Here is a 26,753-nt window from a genome sequence, read left to right as displayed (position 1 = left end):
ATGGGGGCAGTCCCATAATGGAAGTCTGAAAAGCCTAAGGAGGGTGACATCAGTCCTTCTAGACAGAAAATATTATACAGTGTTAATACTTGAAGCAGTGTAGTGCTAGCATCAGACTAGGCTATGTGCTCAATGTCCAGAAACAGGCTTAAGAACATACTATATAAGGAAGGTGGCATTCCTGGCATCTGCCGTTAGCATGTGACACCCCAGGAAAAGGCTGAGGGCTCCTGGGGGCTGGAGCAACAGGAGGCTCATGTCTGTCTCTTGTATGTGTAGCTACAGGAAGGGGCTGAGCCCTGGAGATCTTGGAGCAGGCTGTCCTCTCCAGGAAGGGCATGGCATGGTGGGTCCTGACACGCGGCCCTTCCTTTCCAGGCTGCCGAGCGGGACTGGGAGGAGAAGCGGGCAGCCCTGACCCAGTACAGCGCCAAGGACATCAATCGGCTGTTGGAGGAAACACAGGCAGAACTGCTCAAGGCCATCCCTGACCTGGACTGTGCCAGCAAGGTCCCCCCGGGCCCGGCCCCCACCCCGGACCACAAGCCCCCCAAGGCACCCCATGGCCAGAAGGCAGCCCCTCGAACGGAGCCCAGCGGGAGGAGGGGTTCAGGTATGGGGCCAGAGGGCTGGTGAGGAGCCCAGAGTTCGGAAGTCCTCAGGGCTCTGGGCTGATGGGGAGGTGCTGGGGGTGATCCCCGTGGGGGTTGGGCTGTCAGAGAAGAGGGCACTCGTCATCAGCAGCCAGCCCTTGGCCCACTGAGGGGATACCAAAGCTCAGAAGGACAGGTCATGCTGGACTCTGCTGCCCTGGGAGCTGCTGAGAGACCCACGCAGGGAGGATGAGTAAGCGTGGGCTGAGTGATGGCCTGCTGTCTAGACCAGACCGAGCACCTGCCGTGGCCTGTGAGCCGGCTGTTCTGGGTGGGGGCAGAGCTGATCAACGGATCAGTCCCCCCACCCCACCTGTGCTCTCCAGCCGGTAGCAGGGGTCAGAACTAGAGTGGTCACCCATTCATTTATTCATTCCTCTGTGTGTGTGTGTGTGTGTGTGTGTGTGTGTGTGTGTGTGTGTGTAGTACTGGGGCTGGAATCCAGGGGCGTTCTACCTCCAAGCTACACTCCCAGCCCGAGTTTTTATTCTTTATTTTGAAACAGGGTTTCACTGAGTTGCAAAGGGCCTCACTAAGTAGTAGCTGAGGCTGTTCTCGAACTGTGATCCTCCTGTCTCGGCCTCCCAAATGCTGGGATTACAAGCGTGCACCACCACACCTGGCTTGTGCATATTTATTAAGCACCTACTGTGTGCTGGGTGCTGGGGAGATGGAGATGAGTGGGTGCTTGCTTTTAAGGAGTTCAGCATTTAGTGGTCGAGCAATGCTAGCATTCATGTTTAAACACTGCTCCAACTGTTTTCTGTGTGTAAAGCCTTATAATTTAACCTCAAGAGACAGATCCAGTCATTATTCTCACTTAACAGAGGACACTAAGATTCAGAATGGTTAAGTGGTTTGTCCCAGGCCTTATGTAAACCTGAAGGAGAAGGCAGGGTCTAAGTGCAGCCCGTCTAAGTGCAGCCCGGAGCTGTGCAGACTGGCGTGGCCTTGGGAGGCCAGGAGGGCTTCCCGGAGTCCCGAGGAGTTGCTGGAGCAGGATCCAAGCTGGAGAGTAACAGCAGAGCGCTGGCTGAAAGAGTGGCAGGTGCAGAGTGCCGGGCTAAGGAGCTTGGCTAGTTTGGGGTGATGGGAGCCACTGGAGGATCAAAGACAGGGGACTCCTTTGGTGTGAGTGACCTGTTAGCGGGTTGCCCTGGAAACAGGGCTGGAGGAGGAATCCAGTGAAGGGGGAGCCTGGTGGGCGGGGCCAGGCCCCAGGGAAGAAAAGATGGAGCTCAGAGCCCTAGCAGGGGCTGGGGGGCGGAGACATTGGAGTAATGCTTCTCAAACTCTGTGTGTTGGAGAATGTTTGTGTTTGAGAATGTATGTGTTTGAGAACTCTATGTGTTTGAGTCGTGCTTCTCAAACTCTATGTGCTGAGAATATGCTGCGTGAGAATCACCCAGGGTTAGGCCAGGCATGGTGGCGCACGCTAGTAATCCCGCGCTTGGGAGGCTGAGGCAAGAGGATCGCACAGGTTCGAAGCCAGCCTCAGCTACTTAGTGAGACCCTGTTTCTAAATAAAATATAAAATAGGTCTGGGAGTATAGCCCGGAGGTAGAAGGACTCTGGGTTCCACCCCCAGTACCACCAAAAAAAAAAGAAAGAAAGAAAAAAAAAAGAATCATCCAGGGTTTGTTAAAGGGTTTGCCTGTTGTGCTTTAGCAGCCTGGGGACAGCCCTGACAATCTAGGTGTTGCCAGTGCTGCTGGCCCAGGCTGCACTTTGAGGATGGAGGGGTTAGAGTGGGAAGAATCACGGTGGGGGGGGGTACGGAATGGCCTGGGGACATTTGGGAAGTAAGTGGAGGAGCAATCCCACAGACGCCCCCTGCCCAGCTTTCCAGGCCCACTCCTTGTGGTCCTCCCTGGAGGAGCAAGCAGGGTTTATTAAGCACTTGCAGTCAGATGCAGTGCGCTGACCCCAGTGCCCTGGCCGCCTGCAGATGAACTGACAGTGCCCCGGTACCGCACAGAGAAGCCCTCCAAGTCGCCCCCACCGCCCCCGCCCCGCCGGAGCTTCCCATCCTCCCACGGCCTGACCACCACGCGCACGGGAGAGGTGGTGGTCACCAGCAAGAAGGACTCGGCCTTCATCAAGGTACAGCCCTCAGTAGGCAGGGGCCCCTGGGGGTTGAGTTAGGGAAGCCCGAGATGACCTGGGGGTAGGAGTAAGAGGGGGCCTGCTGTCAGAGGCTGTGGGAGAAAAGATGGGGTGGTCAGTGGGATGCTGGACTTGTAGTGTGGGATCCCCAGTATGAGTATGTGTTCTGATTCCACCTCAGGCCCCTGCCTGCTGGGGGGGGGGGGTTCCTGGCAGGGGACAGAGGAAGAGGCAGATGTGGATGGAGCTGGGGTCAGTGGGAGATGGTCTAGAATCAGTGAGGCCTGGGCATCATGGCACATGCTTGTAATTCCAGTACTTGGGAGGCTGAGTCAAGAGGGTCTCAGGTTCAAGGCCAGCCTCAGAAACTTGGCAAGATGTTCATCAACTTAGCAAGACCCTGTTTCAAAAAAAAATTATTAGGGGGTGTAGCTCGGCGGTAGAATGCTCTGGGTTCAATCTCCAGTCTCAAATAAATCAAATACTATAGAATTGACAGGCTTGTGGGGGAGCTGGTGCTGGAAGGGGGTGGAGCCTGGTCTTGATGGGAGTCTGGGCCTTGTAGAAAGCAGAGTCTGAGGAGCTGGAGGTGCAGAAGCCCCAGGTGAAGCTGCGCAGGGCTGTGTCCGAGGTGGCACGCCCCGCCTCCACGCCGCCCATCATGGCCTCTGCCATCAAGGACGAGGACGACGAGGACCGTATCATCGCTGAGCTGGAGGTGGGTCAGGGTGCGCCCGGCCTCTGAGGCCTCAGCCAGCCTGGTCCCTCCCAGGCCGGCCCCAGGGCCCCACCCTTTTTGCCTCCACTTTTTCTGTACTGCAAAGTGGGAGAGTCTTAAGTCCCACCTTGCAGGTTTCGGTTTTTTAATTGTCTCTGAGACTCCCTGAGTACCCCAAGACCCACATACTCTGAAAGCCCCCCACCCACGTATTCTGAGATGCTGGAGCGTTCCGGGGACAGTTGGTGCTGTGGGACCCACAGCTGAGTGTTCTGGGGACAGAGGGCAGAGACCTTGTACCACCCATGTGACCCAAGCCCCTGCACTCCAGGGTTTTCAGCCCTTCACCCCATCTTGCCTGCCCAGGTGCCTGGCACCCCAGCAGCCAGCACCTGCTAGTGACCATGGTGACCATGGTGACCCCAGTGAGGGACCTAGGGGCGAGGCTGGCCTGGGTCCATGCCATCCTGGCCACTGTTCCCACGGGTGCCTGGGCCATTGGCAGCAGCGCTCCCGTCCTTCCTGGGGGCCCCCTCCTCCAAACCTGCCCCCACCTTCTGCTCCTCAGGTGTTTGAAAGAAGTTCAGTGTCTTCCCTCCCCCCCACGCCCCGCCGCCAGCCGATCCCCACCTTGTCGTCCCCCCAGGACCTGGGGTCCCCCGGGGGCTCAGCCCTGGGCCCCACATGGAAGGTAACGGGCCACCCACTTCTCACGGCTCTCTCTGCCTGTGCCTCCACAGCCGCCTCTCCTCACCTCTCACGCTAACCTGCTAAAATGCCAGCCACCAGCACCTCCCGCCACAGCCCCAGCTTCACGTGGACCCGCCCCTCCCCACGCGAGGACAGCGCATAACTCTCCTTACCTGAGGGCCCCTGGTGGGGCTTCCCAGAGACCCCAGCAGCCTGGGGAGCCGGATCCTGAGTGTGTCCCCCTCTCGGGGGCTTCCCCCCAGCCTGGGTATCTTGTTCCAGTTTGTAGCCCCAGTATAGGCCCAGCCCAGAGCCTTGAGCCAAGACTGGAGTTTGGACCTTGCTTAGAAGACGACTGAAGCATCCAACTCAGAGCCCTGGCCTTGTCTCAGCCCTGGCCTGTCTTCTCCCCATGCCCTGCTCTGCTGCTTGTGCCGGGGAGGGGCTCTGCTTTTCCCACTAGACTCTATGCCTGGCACCGCAGAGACCAGGGCACTCCAGGGGCACGGCTCGCCCATAGCCCTCTTGCCCCCTGGAGCTTGGAGCAGAAGAAAGCCACGCCTTTCCTCACTGCTGGTTCTCTTTCAGCACTGGGAAGTTCTTCCTTCTCTCTAACTTTAGTTCTTGCTGCTGCCCTGCCGCACTTACTTCCTCTTTATTCTTTCTTGGGAATTTGGGGGAGGATGAACCTACTGTCTGCACCTCAGGGGACTGTGCCTGGGGAGGCGGGAGGGGAGGGAGGTCTCTCCTTCTGCCCGGGCACACGGGGCAGGCGGCCTCTGCTCTGGGGAGGGGTCAGCTCCGGTGCACACACACTTGCACCTCCCTTGTGTGGTTCTTCCTGGCCCTCAGCAGGCCCCACGAGGCAGCCACCCTGAAGTCTGGCCCGGCTGGGGCCTGCCGGCACTTTGGTCTCCTGCCTGGAAGAGTACTAGGCCTCGGCTGGTGGGCGGTGCTGTCTTCTGGGCAGGGGCGGTGCGGGGCAGTCTGAGGAGCCAGCTGGTGGTGAGACGTGTGGAGGGCACCTCCTGGGCTGGCTGTGCCCTCAGCACCAGCTCCTGCCCGTCTGAGGGCCTGGCGGGCAGGCCCTTCCCTGGCCTCCCGTGCCTGGCTGACCCTCTGCATCCTGAGGTGCCTTTGGGCAGTGGAGCCAGGCGAACATGGGGTGGCCCCTCTGCCCTCTCAGTCTGCACCCCACTTCCAGGTAAGCAGGTGGCGGGTTGGGTGGGTTCTCCTGGGAGGGGGGTGTGCAGTCCCTACTGCTCCACACATTTTCCCAGGGCTCCTTTTAGTGGAAAAAGCACTGGAGTTGGAGTCAGACTGCCTGGGTCAAACTCCTGGCTCTGTCACTAACTAGCTGTGTGTCCGCAGCAGTGGGTGGGTCATGTGCCTCCCTCGCCCTTAGTCCTCTGTGCAGTGGAGACAGTGAGAGTGGCAGTCATTTCACAGGTTATAGTAGGCATTAAACGTAGGGATATAGACCGTGCTTGGCACGGGCTGATGCTTAGAATTAATCCAGGGTTTGCTCAGGTTGGGGTGATAGGGCCTCTCTATGCCCACACTGGGTGCTCACACTGAAGCCTACAGGCAGAGGAACCTGGCCAGCGAGCCCTGCCCCTTCCGCTGCAAAGCCCCTGGCCTGACATGAGGGCTGGAAGCTGACGTCTGCTCTCTGCTCTCTGGGCAGGCAGAGCGGAAGGTCTCGGTCTCTCAAGTCAGCCCATATTCATGGAGCACTTAGCCTGCAGGTGCTGTGCTAAGCATGTGTCCATGTAGACCTTTCCACCAACACTACATCATTGTTTTCCCATTGCATAAGTAAGCCACTCCTGGGCGTAACCCTGAGTCCTGCTCCCAGGCTTAACATGGGCAGTAGGAACAGCATGTACCTGCTTCTATGTGAATTGGCATCTTTACCAGAAAATAAAAGACTGGCTGGGCATGGTGGCGCACGCTTGTAATCCCAACATTTGGGAGGCTGAGACAGGAGGACCATGATTCAAGGACAGCCTCAGATACTACTTAGTGAGGCCCTTTGCAACTCTGTGAGACCCTGTTTCAAAATAAAGAGTAAAAAAACAGTGCTGGGGGTGTAGCTCGGCAGCAGAATGCCCCTGAGTTCCATCCCCAGTACCGCAAAATAAATAAATAAATAAACAAATGACTGTCAGCCACCAGGCCTGGTGGAGCAGGCCTGTAATCCCAGTTCTTGAGAACCTGAGACAGGAGGATGGCAGGTTTGAGGCCAGTCTCCGCAAGTTAGCGAGACTCTGTTTCAAAATAAATAAAAAAGGATTAAATCTGACATGGTGGTGCATGCTTGTAATCCCGGCACTTGGGAGGCTGAGACGAGGATCAGAAGCTCACAGCCAGCCTCAACTACTTAGTGAGGCCCTCCAAAACTTAGTGAGACTCTGTTTCAAAATAAAGAGTTAAAAAATAGGGTGAGGGGTGTATTCAGCGGTAGAATTCCCCTGGGTTCAATCCCCAGTACAGCAAAATAAATAAATAATTAATTAAAAAATAAAAAAGGGCTGGGGGTATAGCTTAGAGGTAGAATGCCCTTGGGTTAAATTCCCAGGGCCACTGAGCCGGACGTGGTGGCGCACGCTTGTAATCCCAGCTCTTGGGAGGCTAAGACAGAAGGATAGCACAGGTTCAAAGTCAGGCTCAGCTACTTAGTAAGGCTCTCAGCAACTTAGACCCTGTTTCAAAATAAAGTATAAAGTAGGTCTGGGAGTATAGCCTGGAGGTAGAAAAGCCCCTGGGTCCCATCCTCGTTACCAATAAATAAATAAATAAAAATAAAATAATTTCCCAGGGCCACAAAATAAATAAAAATAAAAAGTGAAAAATAGCTGGGTGCGGTGGCACATGCCTGTAATCCCAATACTTGGGAGGCTGAGACAGGAGGGTTGCAGGTTCACGGCCAGCCTCAGCAATTTAGCCAGGCCACCTGCAACTTAGGGAGACCTTGTTTTAAAGTTAAAAAAAAAAAAAAAAGCTGGGCGTGGTGGCACACACTTGTAATCCCAGCATTTGGGAGGCTGAGACCAGAGGATCGCGGTTCATGGACAGCCTCAGCTACTTAGGCCCTCTGCAACTCAGTGAGACCCTATTTCAAAATAAAGAATAAAAAATTGGGCAGGGGGTGTAGCTGGGAGGTCAAATGCCTCTGGGTTCCATCCCCAGATCGGCAAAAATAAGTGAATAAATAAACAAATAAATAAATAAATAAATAAATAAATAAATAAATAAATAAATCTGGGCATGGTGGTGCATGCTTATAATCCCAGTACTTGGGAAGCCAAGAAAGGAGGATCACAGGTTCAAAGCCAGCCTTGGCAATTTAACAAGGCTCTCAGCAACCTAGTGAGACCCTATTTCCATGTAAGATATAAAATTGGGCTGGGGGTATAGCTTAGAGGTAAAATGCCTCTGGGTTCAATCCCCAGTAGCAAAAAACAAATAAGTAAATAAAAAGGGCTGAGGGTGGAGCTCAGAGGTAGAATGCCCGTGGGTTCAATCTTCAGTACAAATAAATACATGAATGAATGAATGAATGAATGAATGAATGAATGAATGATATAAGGGTGAGCTTGGCATGGTGTCACATGCATGTAATCCCAGCATTTGGGAGGATCGCAGGAGAATCGCAGTTCCCAGACAGCCTCAGCTACTTAGTGAGGTCCTTCACAACTTAGTAAGACCCTGTTTCAAAATAAAGAATAAAAATAGGGCTGGGGGTGTAGCTGGGAGGTAGAATGCCCCTGGGTCCCATCCCCAGTTCTGCAAAAAGAAGGATGTAGCTCAGAGGTAGCGCACCCCTGAGTTTAATCCTCAGTACTTCCCCTTAAAAAAAAGACTGTCAAGAGAGGTAGAAATAAACCTGAGTTCTGGTTTCAACTTTGCCTCTAACTTATTAGGGAGCATCAATCAAGACCCTCCCCTACCTCAATTTCACCATCTGAGAGAGGAAGGGGCTGGGTTCACCCATCCCTGATCCCGTTTGAGCTTGGGGTTTGGTTTGCATTGACCACTTGCTACCTCACTTTTCTTCTCCCCCCAGGCTACTCTGGGTCCCAGGGCCTTCTGTATCCCACAGATCATCTTGACAGACTGTGCCCCAAACACTTCCTCCCCTCCAGAGGCCCGGTTTGCAGAACCAGGTGCCCGGACAGCCCCCACGCCAAGACCCCGGACCCTGGCTAGCAACCGGCGAGCCTGGGATGACCTAGAGCCCCTGCTAGCGACAGAGGCTGAAGCGCCCTGGCCCAGGAATAGCTCGGTGCCCGAGATGGATGGGGAGACCTGGAAGAGACTGGCCACGGGAGGTGATAGCCAGGAGACTGAAGGGGCCAGAGTCCTCTGTCCTTGGGGACCAGTCCAGGGTGAGACTCAGGAGCTCTCCACGGCTGAGCCCTACTCAGAGGAGACCCCCAAGGACTCCAGACATGATGCCCAAACCTGCAGTGAAGATCAGCCTGCAGCCAGCCCAGGATGCACAGTGCGGGGCCCCGGCCCCCAGCGGATGGACAGCCTGGAAGAGACACTCCGGGAGCTAGAAGCCACCCTGAGCAAGATGGGCACAGCTCCCACTGCAGGGTCCCCAGCCCCCAGCCCCCAGGTGGCCAGCCCCCCCCCCACCCCGTCCTCTGCTGCCTTCCTGTTCCTGTCTCTGGGCCTTGGGAATGGAGGGAGAGGGGCTGTCAGAACCACCTCTCCTCCTGCCCACCCTCTCTCAGCTCGCCATCATTCTGGGAACCTGCGCCAGGCAGGGGGCTTGTGGGCAGAGCCAGGGGAGGCCGGGAAGCCAGGCCACCCAGGACTCGGCCCTCCCAGCCGTGGCCAGGACCAGGTGGGGCCTCTCTCTCTCTCTCTCCTCTCAGTTTCTGTAAACCCACAAATAAAGTTCTCTCCCCTTTCCCAGTCCCCACTCCCCCACGCCTGTCTCTGCCTGTCTCTGCCTCTGTCATTTCTCTTTGCGTTGCTGGGCAGGTCTGGTACCTGAGGGAGACTTAGGGGAGCCAGGTTGCCCATCTCTGGAGAGATTTCACCTCTGCCCTCCCATCAGGAGCATGGTGTGGGGCTGGGTTGCGGGTCCTGTTCCATCTGCCATCAGCCAAGGCCCAGGGTGGTGCCTCTTACTGGGAGTGGGCATGGTGCTGGCGACCCTTACTTTAGAAGTGGCCTCCCAAGGAGGGCCCCACATGGCCCCTAGGCCACTCATGGAAACCACCTGAGTTTCTTGTTCAGGAATGTCGGGACCCAGGCTGGGGCCCTGCCCCCCTCCTGCAGGGAGGCTGGGAAGCTGGCCCGAGTCCTGGACTGGGACACGTGGCTAAGGAAGGGTGTCCAGGTCTCGAGACCTCACCCAGGAGGTCCGGGCCCTGGAGACTCTCCCTCCGTGGCTAGGGTTCCACTGGGGCCCTCTAACTCCAGCCTGTATCTCTTCCTGCAGAGCGGAGGTGGTGGTGTGCCACCCATGAAGGTGGTGACTCCAGGCGCCTCCCGGCTGAAGGCGGCCCCAGGCCAGGCAGGCAGCCCCGACAAAGGCAAGCACAGCAAGCAGAGGGCCGAGTACATGAGGATCCAGGCCCAGCAGCAGGTGAGGTGGGGCTGGGGTGCACATCCAGGCCCCTGGTCCCACACAGGAGCTCTGCTCTGCCGCTGTCCTGTGACCACTGTCCCTCATTGCTGCCCTAGGAGGCCACCCTGCCAGGACCCCGCGTCCCAAATCCATGGAACTGTCTCCCTTCTCCACCCATCCTGGGGCTTTGGGTCTGGGTATCTGGTTTAGAACATGAGTTCTCAGGTTGCTCCCCACCAGGCGGCCCTGCTCAGGGACAGAGGCCCCCTCTCCATCTGTGTGGTGCTGGCCCCGAAGTGGGGGCGCTGGCGGACTCCCGACTCCACTGGCCTATGGGGTGTGGTCGGGTGCAGAGCCGTGCTTGGTCTAGATGTTGAGAGAGACCTTCCGTAACTATCCTGGGAAGCTCTCGGAGTGCCAGCATGATCTTGTTCTGCTCAGATGGTCTGGCTTCCAGAAGGTTCTAGTCACAGAGACAGGAGGTTAGAGATAGGCCATCGCCTTTACAGATGAGGGGACAGCTCAGAGCAGGAAGGCAGTTCCCAGAGGTCCACAGCAAATGGTAGCAGAGGCAGGCTGCACCTAGATATCCTGAGCCCCTCCCAATACGCGGCCCTGCCTGCCCGCCCACTCCCAAGGAGACTGGCCATCCAGCCCCACCAGCCGCGCTCCTCCTCACAGCCCCAGACACACCTCCAAGGCCGCCCCCAGCTCCTTTCCCTGCCACACTGGGGACGTGTGCACACACCTTCAGCCTCTTCAGTAGCTGCCCCAGCCGTAGATGCCCCCCGATGCCCCCATCCTGACTCCTTGCCCCTGGAGCCCAGCCGGGTTCTGCTCTGGGTCAGCTGCATACCTCCTCAGCCACCTCTGGCCCTCCCACCCCACTCTGAGGCTTGGCAAGATTCCAGGGGCTCCATCTTCCTCCTCCTGCCACCTCCCTGCAGGAGTGGCCCTTAGACATCCACACACACTGTGGGGCTGTATAGACCCTGCTTTCCTTGGCATCTGTCCTTCCATCAGCCCGCCATGGCTCCTTTCTGGATGTTTCTTCTCTGTCCAGCCTTCATGTCCGGGTTCCTCGGCCCCTTGGGTGGGTCTTGGGCTCTACCTGGTCTTTTTTCATCTGCTATTGGGCTCAAGTTGACCATTCCCGCCTCTGCCAGTGTCCCAGATCGCTGAGGTCCTCGCTATCTAGACCCGACGGTCCCTCCCCCTCTCAGCCTACGGCTGCTCCAGTTGCTACCCCCTCTTGGGAAGCACTGTGTACCCCCCAGAGCCCAGGGGCCTCCTCCTTCTCCCTTCATAAGTGCAGGCAGTTCCCCTTGTCTGCACAGCGGCTGCTGCTCTAACTGCTCTCTCTCTCTCAGGATTCTGCTCCTGTCTATCATCCATCCATCCATCCATCCATCCTAGGGATTGAACCCAGGTGCCTTCTACCTGCGAACTATACCCTCAGATTTTTTATTTTTTATTTTGAAAGTGGGTCTTGCCGCGCGTGGTGGCGCACACTTGTAATCCCTGTGCTTGGGAGGCAGAGACAGGAGGATCTCGCTGGTTCGAAGCCAGCCCTGCTGGCTTAAGAGACCCTGTTTCCAAAAATAAAAAAGTATAAAATAGGTCTGGGAGTGTACCCCGGAGGTAGAAGGGCTTCCAGGAATCTCAGTACCACAAAAAAAAAAAAAAAAAAAAGAAGAAGAAGAAGAAGAAGAAGAAGAAAGTGGGTCTTGCTGGGTGTGGTGTCACACGCTTGTAATCCCAGCATTTGGGAGGCTGAGACAAGAGGATCGTGGTTCGAGGACAGCCTCAGCTACTACTTAGGCCCTTTGCAACTCAGTGAGAATCTGTTTCAAAATAAAGAATAAAAAATAGGGCTGGGGGTGTAGCTCATAGAAGCCCCTGGGTTCCATCCCCAGTACCACAAAAAATAAATTAGAAAATGAAAAAGTGGGTCTTCTCAGTTGTTGAGGATCTGGCAGGGCTCTGAGGTCACACTTACAGGTGTATGTGTATGGAAGGGGGGCCTGGGAAGCACCCAGCTCCTCAGACAGGAGTCGAGGCGTGTGCATCCATCCTGGATGACTCTGCCACTTGGAGCTCAGAGCTGCCACCATGATGAGACGGAGGGACCAGAAGTGCAGGGGCCGGAGATGTGGAATCTGGAGGGGGACAGTTCCGAGAAGGGGCCGTTCTAACAGGGCCTTTACTACAGAGCCTTGCCAGACAGGTGACAAACTTCTTTCTCTTTTGGGCAAAATTGAGACTTGTAGGAGAGGTGAAACGGAAGTGACAGAAACCTTCAGGGAGAGCAGCTGTGTCACCTGAGAACTCTGAGCAGCACTGAATGGGTCACTGGGCCCCACTGGACCCTTCAGCTTCAGGACAACAACTCTTCAATGGTGCTGCAGCCAGAGTCCCCTGGGAGGGAAAATGGCCTTTGAAGACATCAAGAAACAAGTAGTGTAGACCGCACGTGGTCTCCATGAGGTGTCCTGTAACCTGTGACCCTGTCTAAAGGCCTTGCGCTGGCCCTGGGGGAGGGGCACATTACCTGGGTGAGGACAGGTCACCCTGGGGGCGGCGCACACTGGAAGTCAGGTGTTCCAAAGACCAAAGCTTGGAACAGACCAAGGCCCTTGAAAAATGCTAAAAGGAAGAACAGAAAAGGCTTTTAACTAGAAAGACCAGTCGAGAACAAAGCACACAGCCAGGAGGGGACCCGTGCTTTGCTGGGGGACAAGGCAGATGTGAAGATACCAGGGAGAAAGCCAGGTCCCTTCCTCCCACCCTGCTTTGTGAGAAAGATGTTTAAGTGGGAAAGACCAGGGCAGGGGGGGGAGGGGAGCTTGAGCCCAAGGCGAGGGGCAGGATGGCCAGAGCCCTCGGTGCCCTGAGAACAGTTTGTCTCTGGGCCCCGATGCTGGAGATGCAACTCAGACAATCCTGTGGCTGCTGCCCTGGGACCTTTGAGTAGTGGGGTCAAGCGAGGCAGGGCTAGAAAACCACACTCCTGCTTCGACTTTCATAAAGGGGAAATGTGGGCTGCAAACGACAGCGTGGTAAACCCTGGGTACCAGGCCATTTCTGTGCTTTTGAAGAAGAACCAGTGATCACAACAGGGTGGTTCCCTGGGAGCCCAGGGACAGGGCTTGCTTGAGACACCAGCGTCCCCCCAGCCCCTGCAAAGCATCTGGGCGAGCCTACACGGCAGCTGGGTGATAACATAAGTCCTTGGGGAACAGAGTGACTCTGCTTGGACCTAATAACCTCAGGGAGGTTTCTAGGGATGTGCCGCAGGATCCAGTCTTACCTTTTCAGTGTGTGTGTGTGTGTGTGTGTGTGTGTGTGTGTGTGTGTGTGTAACGGGGTGGAACCCAGGGGCTAACTCCAGGCTACACGCCCAGACCTGTTTTATGTTTTATTTGGAAACAGGGTCTCACTAAGTTGCTGAGAGCCTCACTCAGTAGCTGAGGCTGGCTTTTTTTTTTTTTTTTTCCCCTGGTGGTACTGGGGTTCCTGGAAGCCCTTCTACCTTAGGGCTACACTCCCAGACCTGTTTTTTATATTTTTTTAAATTTGGAAACAGGGTCTCTCAAGCCAGCCACGCTGGCTTTTAACCTACAAGATCCTCCTGTCTCAGCCTCCCAAGTACTGGGATAACAAGCGTGCGCCACCACGCCAGGCTCGATTTTGTTTTTAAACCAAGTCTGTTTAGTTATCACACTAGTAGCTAAACAAGTCTGGGAGGGTCAGCAGTTACAGCAAGCCTGGCCTATGTGGCCCCAACCCAGCGGATTCCAGTTAACCAAGCAACAGACTCAGCTGTGGCACCTGCTTAAAACACACCTTCCTGAGCCCTCCTCAGACCCACTCTGGAGGGGGCTGGGAACCTGCATGTGCAGACCTGTCAGTGTCTGGGGACCTGTCAGTGTCCTCTGGGGATGGTGCAGGTGGCTCTAGAACCACAAGCCAGGAGGGATGCAGGGAGCCTGCTGGAGGAGGGGAGGAGGGCGAGCAGTCTCCCTGCCCCTCAGGGAGCACCCTCTCCCCACTTCAGCAGAGGCCACTCAGAGCTGGAGGAGCCCTACAGTGCGGCCTCCGGGCTGGGAGGGTGGCTGGGTGCTGGGTGCTGGGTGTGGTGGGGTTCTCTAGGAAAGTATGGCCCAGGACAAGCCTGGGCTGGGCTGCTGACCCCCTGCCTCCCGCTCTGGAGGGCCACACCCCTGTTCCAGCTAACCTCTCACTTCTTTTCCCCCCTCCCCCCCTGCCCTCCCGTGTCCCCTCTGCCTGTCCTGGGCTGGTCTCTCTCGCTCCTCCGGTGTCTGCTGCTTTCTCTCTCTCCTGTCAGTAACTGTGGACCAAGCCTCACTCTGGTTTCTGGGCCATTGGGTCCAACCCCGCGCCCCTCCCCCACCTCTCTGCCCCCGCCGAGCCCCCCACCCCCAGGGAGCCCACCCCCCTCCTCAGATGCCCCTCTGGTGTTTTGCTCTTGCAGTTCATTTTCTCTTGGATCTGTGGAGGTTGTCCATTTTTCAGAACTTCAGCTGGGGCCAGCACGAAGGCTCTCCTTTGCTCTCTGACCCCTGACCCCTGTTTTTGTTCCAGGCCACTAAACCATCTAAAGAGATGAGCGGGTCGAATGAGACCTCAAGCCCAGTCTCAGAAAAGCCCTCGGCTTCCAGAACCTCCATCCCTGTATTGACTTCCTTTGGGGCAAGGAATTCTTCCATCTCCTTCTAGAAGCCCCTGCGCCTCCACCGCAGCCTGTCCCCCCACTCCCACCATCTCCCCCAGCCTCCCTTCATCTCCACCCACCCCACCCTGTCCTCCAAGACCCTCGGAGGGCTGTCATGGGCGCTGCCCTCTTCCGCTCCCTTCTCATCCCTCATTGGTGTTTTTGGTTTTTTTATTTTCCCAAATAATTCACTTTTAATTATTTTTTTTTAAAGAACAAAACAGTACAACTAAAAACCAAACACACCACCTTCCCTCGCCCCCTGTCCCGGTGGCCTCTCCTCGGCCCACTTCCTGTCATGTCTGTTCCTCTTCTCTCTCACCACTCTCTCTCCCAAGTCCATCCTGAAGTTCCCTGTCCTCCTCCCCACCTCCCAACTCCCCAAGAATTCTCCAAACAAACTCTGAGCCACGGAGCCCTGGAGCGGCGAGAGAGCCCTCTCCCTTTACTGCGAACCTTCCTGGAGGAACGCGTGGACATTGGACCAACCCCGCATCCGGCTGGACTGGGGACCAGGGAGACACCCACTGGCCCCGGAGACGCCCCACTCCCTGCCCAACCTCCACCCAGACTGAACGCTGCTGGGGTGGGGGACAAGACAGAAGAGATGAAGGCCCAAGGCCCCGGCTGGGTGTGAGGCCAGGAGGCGGAGGCTGAGTGCAAGGGGGTGGGAGGGTTCTTCCTGGGCGCAGCGTTGACTGGGCCAGCCGAGGAAGGAGGCCCTCTGGGTGGCTGGCCTGGCGCTGAGGGAGGGTGGGTGGCAAGACACCCTGGAGAGGGTGTGGCCCCCGGGAGGGGCATTTGGTACTTTTAGTTTCCTAATTTAGCACTTTAAATGCCATTAACTTATTTAATAAGGGTGGGGTGGGCAAGACCGAAAGGCCTGGAAAATTAGGTTTGGAGGTTAGGGTGGGAAGGATCCAGTTGTGAGGGAAATGGGGAGATGGGGTTGGCATGGGGGGGCCTGAGGACAGCTCTGCCCCCACAGATGGGGCGACTTCACCTGTGCCATCCTCTGCCATGTGAGGGTTTTCAGGGAAGGGGTGAGGTGTGGTTGCTCTGTGGGGATCTGGTGACCACCAGTGAGATGTTTGAGGGTCCCCGAGGCCTGAGCAGCCGCCAGTGCCCCAGCCTGCGAAGGCCGTGCCCTGCAGAAGCCCCGGCAGCAGGCAGAAGAGAAGCTAGTCTGGCCTGCCAGGGACTCTGGGGGCCTGCAGGGAGATTGTGCAGAGGGAGGAGGAGGATGGGCAGGGCTCCCCAGGGAGCAGGGTTCTGCTCTGGAGCACAAGAGGAGTAAGCACAGGGAGGGGGAGCCGGGACTCGACCCCTAGAAAGCACAGAGAGAAGGGGACAGAAGCCCCAAGACCCTGGGGCCTGGCCCCGGAAGGAAGGTCAGCGCTTGGGCAGAGCCAGCAAGCTGCTGAGGGTTTGGGGAGGGAGGGAAACTGGGTTGTGTTTCTTCATTTCTTTGGTTTTTTGTTTTTGTTTGGTTGGTTCATCCTTGTTTTCTAGCTTTGGACCATTTTTGTACCAAGGCAAACGAGCCTTTTTGAAAAATAACAAAAGAAGAGGAAAAAAAAAATCCCTCCCGGAAAAAAAAAACAACCCTAGAAGATAGGAGAAAAAAAAAAGACCTCATAAATGATGCAATTACTTTTAATTGCAGGCAACTCTTTACATTTAAGTGAAGTGTCTTAACATTTTATATTGTTTTAAAAATATATTTACATATTATATATATATAATATACGTAATATAAATATATATAAATATTTAAAAAAATGAAAACCACGGCACTCTCTCCCTGGCCGCTGCCTCGGCGGGGGAGGGGCTGGGGACGGCGCTCGGCCTGGCTTCTGTGGTCCGGTGAAGCGGTCTGGTTTGGTTGGCTGTACAGAGACCCTGACTTGGGAGGGGAGGGGGGAGTGGTGCCCCCTCCTCCCTCCACTCCAGTACTCTTGCTTGCTTCTCTTCGCTTGCCCCTCAGCCCTGAGTGTGTGCCCCACTGTCATTGTCCTGAGCTGAATGTCCTTTTGTGGGGGAGGGGAGGGGGACGCGTCAGTCCATGCGGGGCAGATGGGAGGAGCCAGGCCCCACCCGCCCGCTCAAGTAGCCCAGTGGGATCGCATCTTTCATTTCGTTTCCTGCTCACCTAGGGACCGGGAGGCACTTGTGTGGGATCGTGTGTGTGCGTGCGTGCGTGCATGTACACCCCGTGCAAGCCCACTTACCCATGTGCAGATGCATGGGTGTGCATTTACAGGCATGGCCTGTCACGTAGAGGGGAGATGTGTGCACTGCACGTAGGCTCCAGAAACCTGCCTGGGCATCTGCGCATGCCCACCTGCATGCCAGTGTGAGAGGGGTTCTGTGTGTGAGAACACATGTGTGTGCAGACATGCCTGGCTTCCAGAGGCCATTGGTGGGGGGCTACACATGGACAGAGGCGTGTCCACAGAGGTGCATGTGACCGTGTCTGCGGGTGCGTAAGTGTGCACGCGTGTTGGTGCAGACCCAGAGCGTGGGAGTGCCTCTGTGTGAGTGTGTGTGTCCCATCAGCCCAGCACCACTTGCTCCGGCTCCCTTCCCAAGCTCCCCGTCCCCGCTGGCCCCTCAAAGCCCGCAGCACGTCCATGCCCCCCAGCTGCATGCGCCTCGCTGCTCAGTCCATCGGTGTGCCTGAACAGAGAAACTTCATGTCCCGGGGCCCCTGTACCTGGCCCCCGCCCACTGTGCTGTGACTCGCATGGGGGCTCCCCTCCTGCCCCTTCCACAATATGCTGTTCCCCAGGAGCCGGGGCGAGGCTCTGAGTGGGGTCCCCGGGGGGGCTCCCTGGGCTCGCCCGGCTCCCCACCCACCCCGTCCCCGTAGGGCCCGTATTGGTGTAGCAGTGACGGCTTCTGTGGATATTCTGTGACCTCTGTCGGTGTAATTTAAATTTCTAAATGGAAAAGGGTTGCTGTGTTTTCTGTCTCTTTTTTAATGTCCTTTTTTCTTCTCCCCACCTCCCCACTCTCTTTCCTTTTTGGTTTTTCTAGCCGAGTGTTTGGGGCTTTAATAAAACTCGTTTCTTTTTCCTCTCCTGGATCTCCTCCCGTGGGCTGCCGCCTCCTTATTTCTCAACTTCGTTCAGTCTCGAGGGCTGGAAGGGATGGGGAGGGTGGGCGAGGATGGGTGACCCCCAGCCAGTGACTCTCCAGAGGGGGGCTGAGGGGCAGAGTAGGGGCCCAGGAGGGCAGATGCCAGCCTGGATACTGAAGAGGGACCCCACTAATGCTAGAAACAGATTCAAGGGTTCACAAGTAACTTGGGAAGGCAATCTACTTCTGCAAAAAGATGTGCAGCCAATAAAACGTCTGCTAAGCAACCACACTGAGCAGGCAGCCCACTCAGCTCTTATCCCTGGCGCGATGGAATCCTGCCCCTGGCCCTGATTGGTGAGGGCTTGGGTTCAGAACTCTGCACAATTGGCTATTCTCTAAGACAGATATTTTTTTGGGGGGGCGGGTTTTGAGGATGGAACCCAGGGACATTTGACCTCCAAGCTACACCCCTGCCCTATTTTTTAATTTTTTAAATTATTTACTTATTTATTTATTTATTTATTTGTGGTACTGGGGGTGGAACCCAAGGGATTTCTACCTCCAGGCTATACTACCAGACCTATTTTATATTTTATTTTGAAACAGGGTCTCACTAAGTTGCTGAGAGCCTAAGTAGCTGAGGCTGGCTTTGAACCTGTGTGATCCTCCTGTCTCAGCCTCCCAAGCGTGGGTATTACAAGAGTGTGCCACCACGCCGGGCCTTAATTTTTATTTTTTATTTATTTGATTTTTTTTTGGTGGTACTGGGGTTCCTGTAAGCCCTTCTACCTCCAGGCTACACTCCCAGAATTATTTTATTTTTGGAAACAGGGTCTTTTAAGCCAGCACGGCTGGCTTCGAACCTACACGAGCCTCCTGTCTCCGCCTCCCAAGCGCGGGGATTACAAGCGTGCACCACCATGCCCAGCTTTAATTTTTATTTTTAAACAGGGTCTCACTAAGTTACAGAGGGCCTCACTAAGTAGCTGAGGCTATCCGCGAATCACGATCCTCCAGTCTCAGCCTCTCCGATGCTGGGATTACAAGGATATGCCACCATGCCCGGCTTAAAACAGAAATTTAAAACAGAAATTCTGAAATAAAGTTTTTACAAAGAAAGTTTGAGGTACAACTGTGCAGTGATTGGCGTATGTCTAGGACAAGTGGGAGTTTTGAAATAAAATTGAAGAGCCAGGTGTGGTGTCTGATGCCTGTAATCCCAAAATACTTGGGAGGCTGAGACAGGAGAATCACAGGTTCGAAGCTAGCCTCAGCTACTTATTGAGGCCCTCCGCAACTTAGTGAGACCCTGTTTCAAAATAAACAATAAAAAAAAAATTCTGGGGTATAGCTTGGAGGTAGAATGCCCCTGGGCTTAATTCCCAGTTCTGAAAAAAAAAAAAAAAAAAAAAAGGAGAGAAATAAAGTTTAAGGCTCTGGAAGAATCTAATATCGGATGTCATATGAGCTAAGATGGCTGACATTCAGGAGGAGCCTGCGCGTGGATCATACAGACAAATGTACACAAGTTAAAAAAAATAGATACCCAGGCTACCATTAGAAATAACTGCTTAAGTTACTGTCACAAAATGGGAAGGAGCACACTTCTTTGTAATTTGCTTTATTCCTTACATAGCTCTGACGGGCAGGATCGGAGAGGCTGCGTCTGGTCCTCACCACCGTCAGCGAGGCTGCTCTGGGCCCCTGCACCTTCAGGTGACAGAGCCAGCACCCAAGAGACGTCGGGGGTCTTGCTCAGAGTCACAACTAGGAAGCTGTAGACTCTAGACTTGAATCCAGTGCTGGTGATCCCCAAAGTTAAGGCTTCCCCTCAAAACCGGGTAAAGCCGATCCCCCCGGCAGGCGTCTGAGTGGGTTTCAGCCCCTTGCTCCCTGGGTGGAATGACACGCCAGCGACCTCCTGAGGGAGCAGCTCTCAGAGTTCTGAAATGGTATCACAACCCCCTTTATATCTTGGTGCCTTAGTCGCAGCACATGCGTATAAAAACATCCCACTGCACTTACATCGGCCGTGCTCGTGGGGAGACCAGACGTCCTGTTGGGGTTCCGGGTGTTCCTGGAATTTACAAAGCTGTGCACTGTCCCCGCATGTTCTAAGTGACTGTGACGCTGCTTTCCAGGGGTTGGTGATTAGATTTCTCTTCTACATGCCCCTCCCCCAAACACCATCACTTCCATCTCAAAAGAAAATGACAATGTCTGGAGCTATGATTTCTGAGCCATCCCCAGGGCTACAGTTGCCTTTTATTTTCCTAAAGGCCCCTTGAAAATGAGGTTGAAGTCAGGTGTGTAATCCCAGTGCTTGGAGGGCCTGAGGCAGGAGGATTAAAGGTAGAGGACGACCTCTGCATCACGGGAGACTCTCAGAAAACTGGTGAGATCCATTTCAAAAATAAAAATAAAAGCCGGGTGTGGTGGCGCACGCTTGTAATCCCCGCGCTTGGGAGGCTGAGACAGGAGGATCGCATAGGTTCAAAGCCAGCCTCAGCTACTTAGTGAGGCTCTCAGCAACTTAGTGAGACCCTGTTTCCAAAACAAAATATAAAAAGTGGGTCTGAGAGTATAGCCCGGAAGTAGAAAGCCTCTGGGTTCCACCCCCAGTACCACCAAAAAATAAAAATAAAAAATAAAAACAAAAATAAAAATAAAGCCGGGCGTGGTGGTGCAGGCTTATAATCCCTGTGCTTGGGAGGCTGAGACAGGAGGATTGCCTCAGCTACTTAGTGAGACCCTGTTTCCAAATAAAATATAAAAATAGGTCTGGGAGTATAGCCTGGAGGTAGAAAGCCTCTGGGTTCCACCCTCAGTACAACAACAACAACAACAACAACAACAAAATAAATAAAAATAAATAAATAAATAAAGCCGGGCATGGAGGTACACGTTGGTAATCCCTGCATTTGGGAGGCTGAGACTGGAGGATCGTGGTTCGCCGCCAGCCTCAGTTACTTAGGCCCTCCGCAACTTAGTGAGACCCTGTTTCATGTATTTATTTATTTTTTGTGGTACTTGGGGTGGAACCCAGAGGCTTTTCTACCTCCAGGCTACACTTCCAGACCTATTTTATACTTTATTTGGAAATGGTCTCACTAAGCTGCCGAGAGTCTCACTAAGTAACTGATGAGACCCATTTTCAAAATAAAGAATAAAAAATAGGGCAGGGGGTGTATCTCGAAGGTGAAATGCCCCTGGGTTCAATCCCTCATACCTCCAAAAAATAAAAAATAAAAATAAATAAAAGAAAGTGGTGATATACATTTGTAATCACAGTACTTGGGAGGCTGAGACAGGAGGATCACAAGTTCACAGCCAGCCTCAGCAATTTAGTGAGACCCTGTTGCAACATAAAAAATAAAAAAAGAAAACAGACATGGGAAAAGCTGAGGTAAGCAAGGGCCGGGGCTGGCCTCAGAGCTTGGGTTCGGATGCATAGGGTACAAGTAGGAACCTGGACTGGGTGAGGTGGCACACGCTTGTAATCCCAGTACTTGGGAGGCTGAGACAGGAGGATCACAGGTTCGCGCGGCCAGCCTCAGCTACTTAGGTCCTCTGTAACTTCGTAAGACCCTGTTTCAAAAAAAAAAAAAAAAAAAAAAAAAAAAAAGGCTGGAGATGTAGCTCAAAGGTAGAATGCCCTTGGGTTCCATCCCCAGTACCACAATAAACAACAACATCAAAAAGAAACCTGGGGAAGCCCTCACCTTCTCTCCCTCACTGTCTGCCCATCTCCTCTGGTCCCCATGGGCATTTTCTTTGTATTTTAAAATTATTATTATTAGCTGGGCGTGGTGGCATGCTTGTAATCCCCACACCTGGGAGCCTGAGACAGGAGGATTGCTCAGGTTCGAAACCAGCCTCAGCTGGCTTAAGAGACCCTGTTTCCAAATAAAATATAAAAATAGGTCTGGGAGTGTAGCCTGAAGGTAGAAGGCCCCTGGGTTCCATCCCCAATAACACCAAAAAAAATTATTATTATTATTACTTTATGTGTGTGGTACCAGGGATTGAATCCAGGAGCTTCCTACCCGTGAGCTACACCTCCAGCCCTTTTTTTATTATTTATTTTCAAACAGGGTCTAACTAAGTTGTGGAGGGCCTCACTAATTAGCTGAGGCTGGCCATGAACCTGAGATCCTCCTGTCTCAGTCTCCCAGGTACTGAGATTAAAAGTGTGTGCCACCATGCCCAGCTGTCTTTATGTCTTTTATCATTTTATTGAGGTACAGTTCACACACCATTAAATCCACCCATTTGGCTAGGCGTGGTGGCGCATGCTTGTAATCCCAGCATCCTGGAGGCTGAAACAGGAGGATCACAGTTCGCAGACAGCCTCAGCTACTTAGTGAGGCCCTTCGCAACTCAGTGAGACCCTGTTTCAAAATAAAGAATAAAAAATAGGGCTGGGGGTGTAGCTCAGCGGTCAAAAGCCCCTGGGTTCCATCCCTAGTATCCCCCCAAAAATTTAAAACTAAAATAAATAAATAAAAATAATAATTAATAAATCCACCCATTTATTTTATTTATTTTTTGGTACTGGGGATTGAACTCAGAAGCATTCTACCTTTGTGCTATATCCCTAGCCCAATTTTTTCTTTCCTTTTTTTTTTTATGGTACTGGGGATGGAACCCAGCGACATTCTACCTTCGAGCTTCACCCCCAATTTTTTAATTTGAAACAGGATCTCACTAAGTTGTAGAGGGCCTCACTAAATAGCTGAGGCTGTCCTCAAACTGAGATCCTTCTGTCTCAGCCTCCTGGATGCTGGGATTACAAGCGTGCGCCACCACACCTGTCTTGCCCGATTTTTAATTTCTTATTTGGAAGCAGGATCTCACTAGGTTGATGAGTCTCACTGCTTGCTGAGGCCATCCTCGAACTTGTGATCCTCTTGTCTCATCCTCCCAAGTACTGGAGTTACAAGCATGAGCCGCCAAGCCCGGTTTAAAACTACCCATTTAAAGCCTATCGTTAAAAAATAATAATAATAAAAAGTATTTTTTTTAAAAGCCTACAGTTCGGCGATTTTTAGTTTGTTCTCAGATTGTGCAACCATCACCATGATCTGATTTTAGAACATTTTCAACACCCCAGAAGGAAACTCTGACCCCTTAACTGCCGTTCCACGCGCTCTGCCGCCTCCCCGCCCCCACCCCAGCCCTAGGTCGTTGCTAACCCGCTTTCTGTGTAGATTGCCCCTTCCAAACACTTCTCACAAGTAGAATTATATAACATGCGGCCTTTGTTACCTGCTTCTTTCCAGTGTTTCTGGCGTAGTCTACCTTCTAGCATGCATCAGTACTTCATTCTCTCACAGCTGAATGATTGTCCATTGTATAGATAGTCTGCATTTTCCTCTTCGTGAGTTCATGAACTCAGGTTGCTCACAATGAATGTTCATGTACAAGCTCTTTTTGGTGTGTGGTCATGTTTCCATTCTCTTGGATATCTAGGAGTAGAATTGCTGGGTTTCATGGTGCACATTTTTTTTTTTTTTTTTCAGTAGCGGGATTGGAACCCAGGGTATTCTACCTCTGAGTTACACTCTCAGCCCTGTTTTTTATTCGTGTGTGTGTATGTGTGTGTGGGGGGGGTACTGGGGATGGAACCCACGGGCTTTCTCCCTCCAGACTACACTCCCAGACCTATTTTATATTTTATTTGGAAGCCAGCCTCACTGAGTTGCGGAGGGCCTCACTAAGTAGCTGAGGCTGTCCCGCGAACCGCGATCCTCCGGTCTCCGCCTCCCGAATGCTGGGATGACAAGCGTGCGCCACCACGCTGGCCTCGTGCTGCACATTTTGAGGAGGTGACAAACTGGTTTCCAGAGCACCTGCCCTACCTGACGTTCCTACAGCCATGGATGAAGGTCCTCGTTTCTCCACATTCTCGTCAGAACTTGTAACGGCCTTGGCCACTGGAGCCACCCTAACGTGCAAAGCTGTAACTCAGTGTGATTTTGCTTTGCATTTATTTCCCTGATGAGGAGTGATGCTGAGCATCTGTTTACATGTTCCTTGGCTACTTGGATAGGTTCTTTGGAGAGTGTCTTTTCAATTTTGCCCATTAAATTGGGTTGTTAATCTTTTCTTTGTGTGTGTGTGTGGTGCTGGAGATGGAACCGGGTCTACCTCCAAGCTACACTGCCCCCCTCAGCCTGATTTTTTTATTCCTTACTTTGAAACCCACATTTTGAAACTCAGGATCCCACTGAATTGCAAAGGGCCTCACTAAGTAGCTGAGTAGCAATCATTCTGTTTCAGCTTCATGGGGGATACAAGCCTGTACCTCGCCACCCAGCTGTTTGTCTTTTCTTGTTTTTTTTTTTTTAATTTTATTTATTTTTTGCTGGTACTGGGGATGGAACCCTTCTACCTCTGGGCTACACTCCCAGACCTATTTTATATTTTATTTGGAAACACTCTTAAGCCAGTGAGGCTGGCTTCGAACCTGTGCGATCCTCCTGTCTCCGCCTCCCAACCTGTCTCCGCCTCCCAAGCGCGGGGATTACAAGCGTGCGCCACCACGCCCGGCTTGAAGTTGCCTTTTAAAGACAAAGTTGAAGACAGAAAAGAATGACAATAAAAAATGTTTATACTGAGCCGGGCGTGGTGGCGCACGCTTGTAATCCCAGCATTTGTGAGGCTGAGACCGGAGGATCGTGGTTCGTGGACAGCCTCAGCTACTTAGTGAGGCCCTCTGCAACTCAGTGAGACCCGGTTTCAAAATAAAGAATAAAAAATAGGGCAGGGGGTATAGCTCAGAGGTCAAATGCCCCTGGGTTCCATCCCCAGACCCCCCCCCACAAAAAAATGTCTATACTGCCTTTCACGATATCTATGTAGTTATCCTTCGTGGTGTTATTTTTTTCATGTGGCTTCAAGTGGCATATTTATAGGGCAGATCTGCCTGCAATGAATTCTTAGCTTTTCTTCATCCACAGATGTCTTCGTTTCTCCTTTTACTTTCCAGAGAATGAGATTCTGAACTCTTCTCACTTGAACCTGACCACAGCCCTGTATCCTGTGCCCGGTCCCTGGCTGACTTGCCCGGCTCTATCATTACTAGTAGCCCTGGGCCAGCTATGTCCTTGCTCCACGGCTCAGTTTCCTCACATGTAAAACAGAGCTTGTTTGTAATCCCAGGACTTGGGAGGCTGAGACAGGAGGACCACAGGTTTGAGACCAGCCTTAAGAACTTAGTGTGACCCTGTTTCAAAATTTAAAAAATAAATAGGGCTAGGGGTGTGGCTTAGAGGCCGAATGCCCCTGGGTTCAATCTTGAGTACCCCAAAACAAAACATAACAAAAAACAAAACAAAAAAAACAAGCCACAGGTAAAACCCTTGGGACCTACCCACTGTCTGAGGTAACTAGCCCTTAGCTCACTGGGAGGCGGAGTCCATGAGCTGCTGCTCCTCCAACCCCAGGGCTTCTCTCCACAGTCCCTGAGGACAGCCGGCTCCTGCTCTTCCTGCGGATGCTTCTAGGCTCATCGGCGTCAGCCTGGAGACTGGCAGGAGCAAATACAGAGCCAGGACCTATGAGGAGCCCCACTGGTGTTACCATCTTACGTGTGACTCAGGCAGACTGCACAGTTCTCTTGCCATATTATTATCTGGGCCTGACGTGCCTAGGACAGTTGGCCCAAGCCTCCTGCTGCTGGGCAGCACTGCTCCCACCATCCTGAAGGCCAGGCGGGCCTCGCGCACGAGCCAGCGGCTCCAGGCCACTGCCCTCCAGACTCACACCCGTGCCTGTCACTGCTCACACCAGTCTCCCGGGACACCCTGCCAGTCGCGGCCCTCACCCGCGGGCCAGGCGAGCCTCCCAGCCCGGCCACGACCAGCTCCTCCCTCAAAAACAAGCGAGACAACCAGCTGTGACTCGTGCCTCCAGGAAGGCCATTTATTTCCAAGATATAGACTGTACTTTGAAGACAGGACTTTGAGAAGCAGGGAATCTTAGTTGTCGCCTAGAGGTGTGTCAGGGACACAGTGAAAGGGCCCATGCGGAAGTGGGGGGCTTTATCCAACACTGTTACAACACTTTTTTAAATGAGCAAAACATCTTTAAAAATCCTTATAAATTCTTTATAATATGTTACACATCTAGAGACAATATTTACAAAGGATGGGAGAGGGAAGAGAGAGAAACCTACTTTACAGCAAATCTTTGCATAAGACAAGAGACCGACAGAGAAAGCGGTGAGGCTCACAACCCACCCGGGCTTCCCTGGAATGAGCGAGGGTGCGGGAGGGCCTGGCGACCCTAGGTCTATTTACAGTGAGGGGGAGAGGGACTGGGTCCTGCCCATCCTGCAGGAACGGCCCAGTTCAGACCCCAGAAATCAATGTGAGAGAGACACCAGGGTTGTTCTTGACTGTCCCCTCCCAAGGGGAAGGAGTGGGGTTTGTGCGCCTGAGCTGCAGAAGGGACCGGCACAACTGGAAGAACAGAAGGAAGGGAGGTACCAGCAGGGGAGACGGTGGACCCTCTCCTGATGGTGGGGGCCACACGCTCCCCATGGTCCGAGTGCTTGGTGGAAGGATGAACTAGAGTTTAGTAAGAGGGTGAGGGCAGTGTGACCCTGGTGAGGGTTTCAGTCCTACCTCTGTGGAGTGGCCCCAACCCCTTCTGCGGCTCTGGCAAGCCGGGTGGGGGGCCCTATATGCACCAAAGACAGGGGCCCTGGAGGCAGGTGGGAGGGCCGGGGAGGGGCAGAAGTTGCTACCGGAAACACCTTTGGACAGAGAACATACACACTCGCACGCACAAGCCCCTCGCCCACGGGTACCCCACCTGGCCTCTTCTCCCCAGACACACACACACACACACACACACACACACACACACACACACACGCATGCACGCACGCTCTTCTCAGCTAAGACCTAGGAAGGGGGCTGAGGAAAGGCAAAAACCAGCTTTACCCACCGTCTTTCCTTCAGTCTCAAACTAGGGGGCTCCCTGTCCATTCCCCACGGGTCAACGGGGCCATAGGAAGCCCCAAGGGCACAGCCAGCCACACACCCAGGGCGCACAGACCGCGGCACGCCCTGCAGCCTCTGGAGCGGGGATGGCCTGAGGACCGCGCGCCCGCCGGGCTCCTCCGCCACCCTCCCCGCCGCGCCGCGGCCCCCCGGCCCGGGCGGGGCG

General features: G+C 53.8%; 1 protein-coding gene across 2 annotated transcripts in view; it reads left to right on the top strand.

Moving 5' to 3' along the window:
- Positions 1-14,497, top strand: part of SRCIN1 (SRC kinase signaling inhibitor 1) — a gene marked incomplete at both ends in the record, with an annotated part of 68,062 nt that extends 53,565 nt beyond the window's left edge. For both annotated transcript variants that reach the window (XM_080713307.1, XM_080713306.1), the window contains 5 exons: positions 379-613; positions 2,602-2,756; positions 3,325-3,477; positions 9,629-9,775; positions 14,363-14,497. In XM_080713307.1, coding sequence (XP_080569433.1) covers positions 379-613; positions 2,602-2,756; positions 3,325-3,477; positions 9,629-9,775; positions 14,363-14,497 — 825 coding nt within the window. The remainder of the gene's footprint in view (positions 1-378; positions 614-2,601; positions 2,757-3,324; positions 3,478-9,628; positions 9,776-14,362) is intronic.
- Positions 14,498-26,753: the final 12,256 nt, after the last annotated feature.

This window comes from Muscardinus avellanarius (assembly GCF_963383645.1).
Source record: "Muscardinus avellanarius genome assembly, chromosome: 16".
NCBI classification, from domain to species: Eukaryota; Metazoa; Chordata; class Mammalia; order Rodentia; family Gliridae; genus Muscardinus; species Muscardinus avellanarius.
This window is presented reverse-complemented; position numbering and strand designations above follow the sequence as displayed.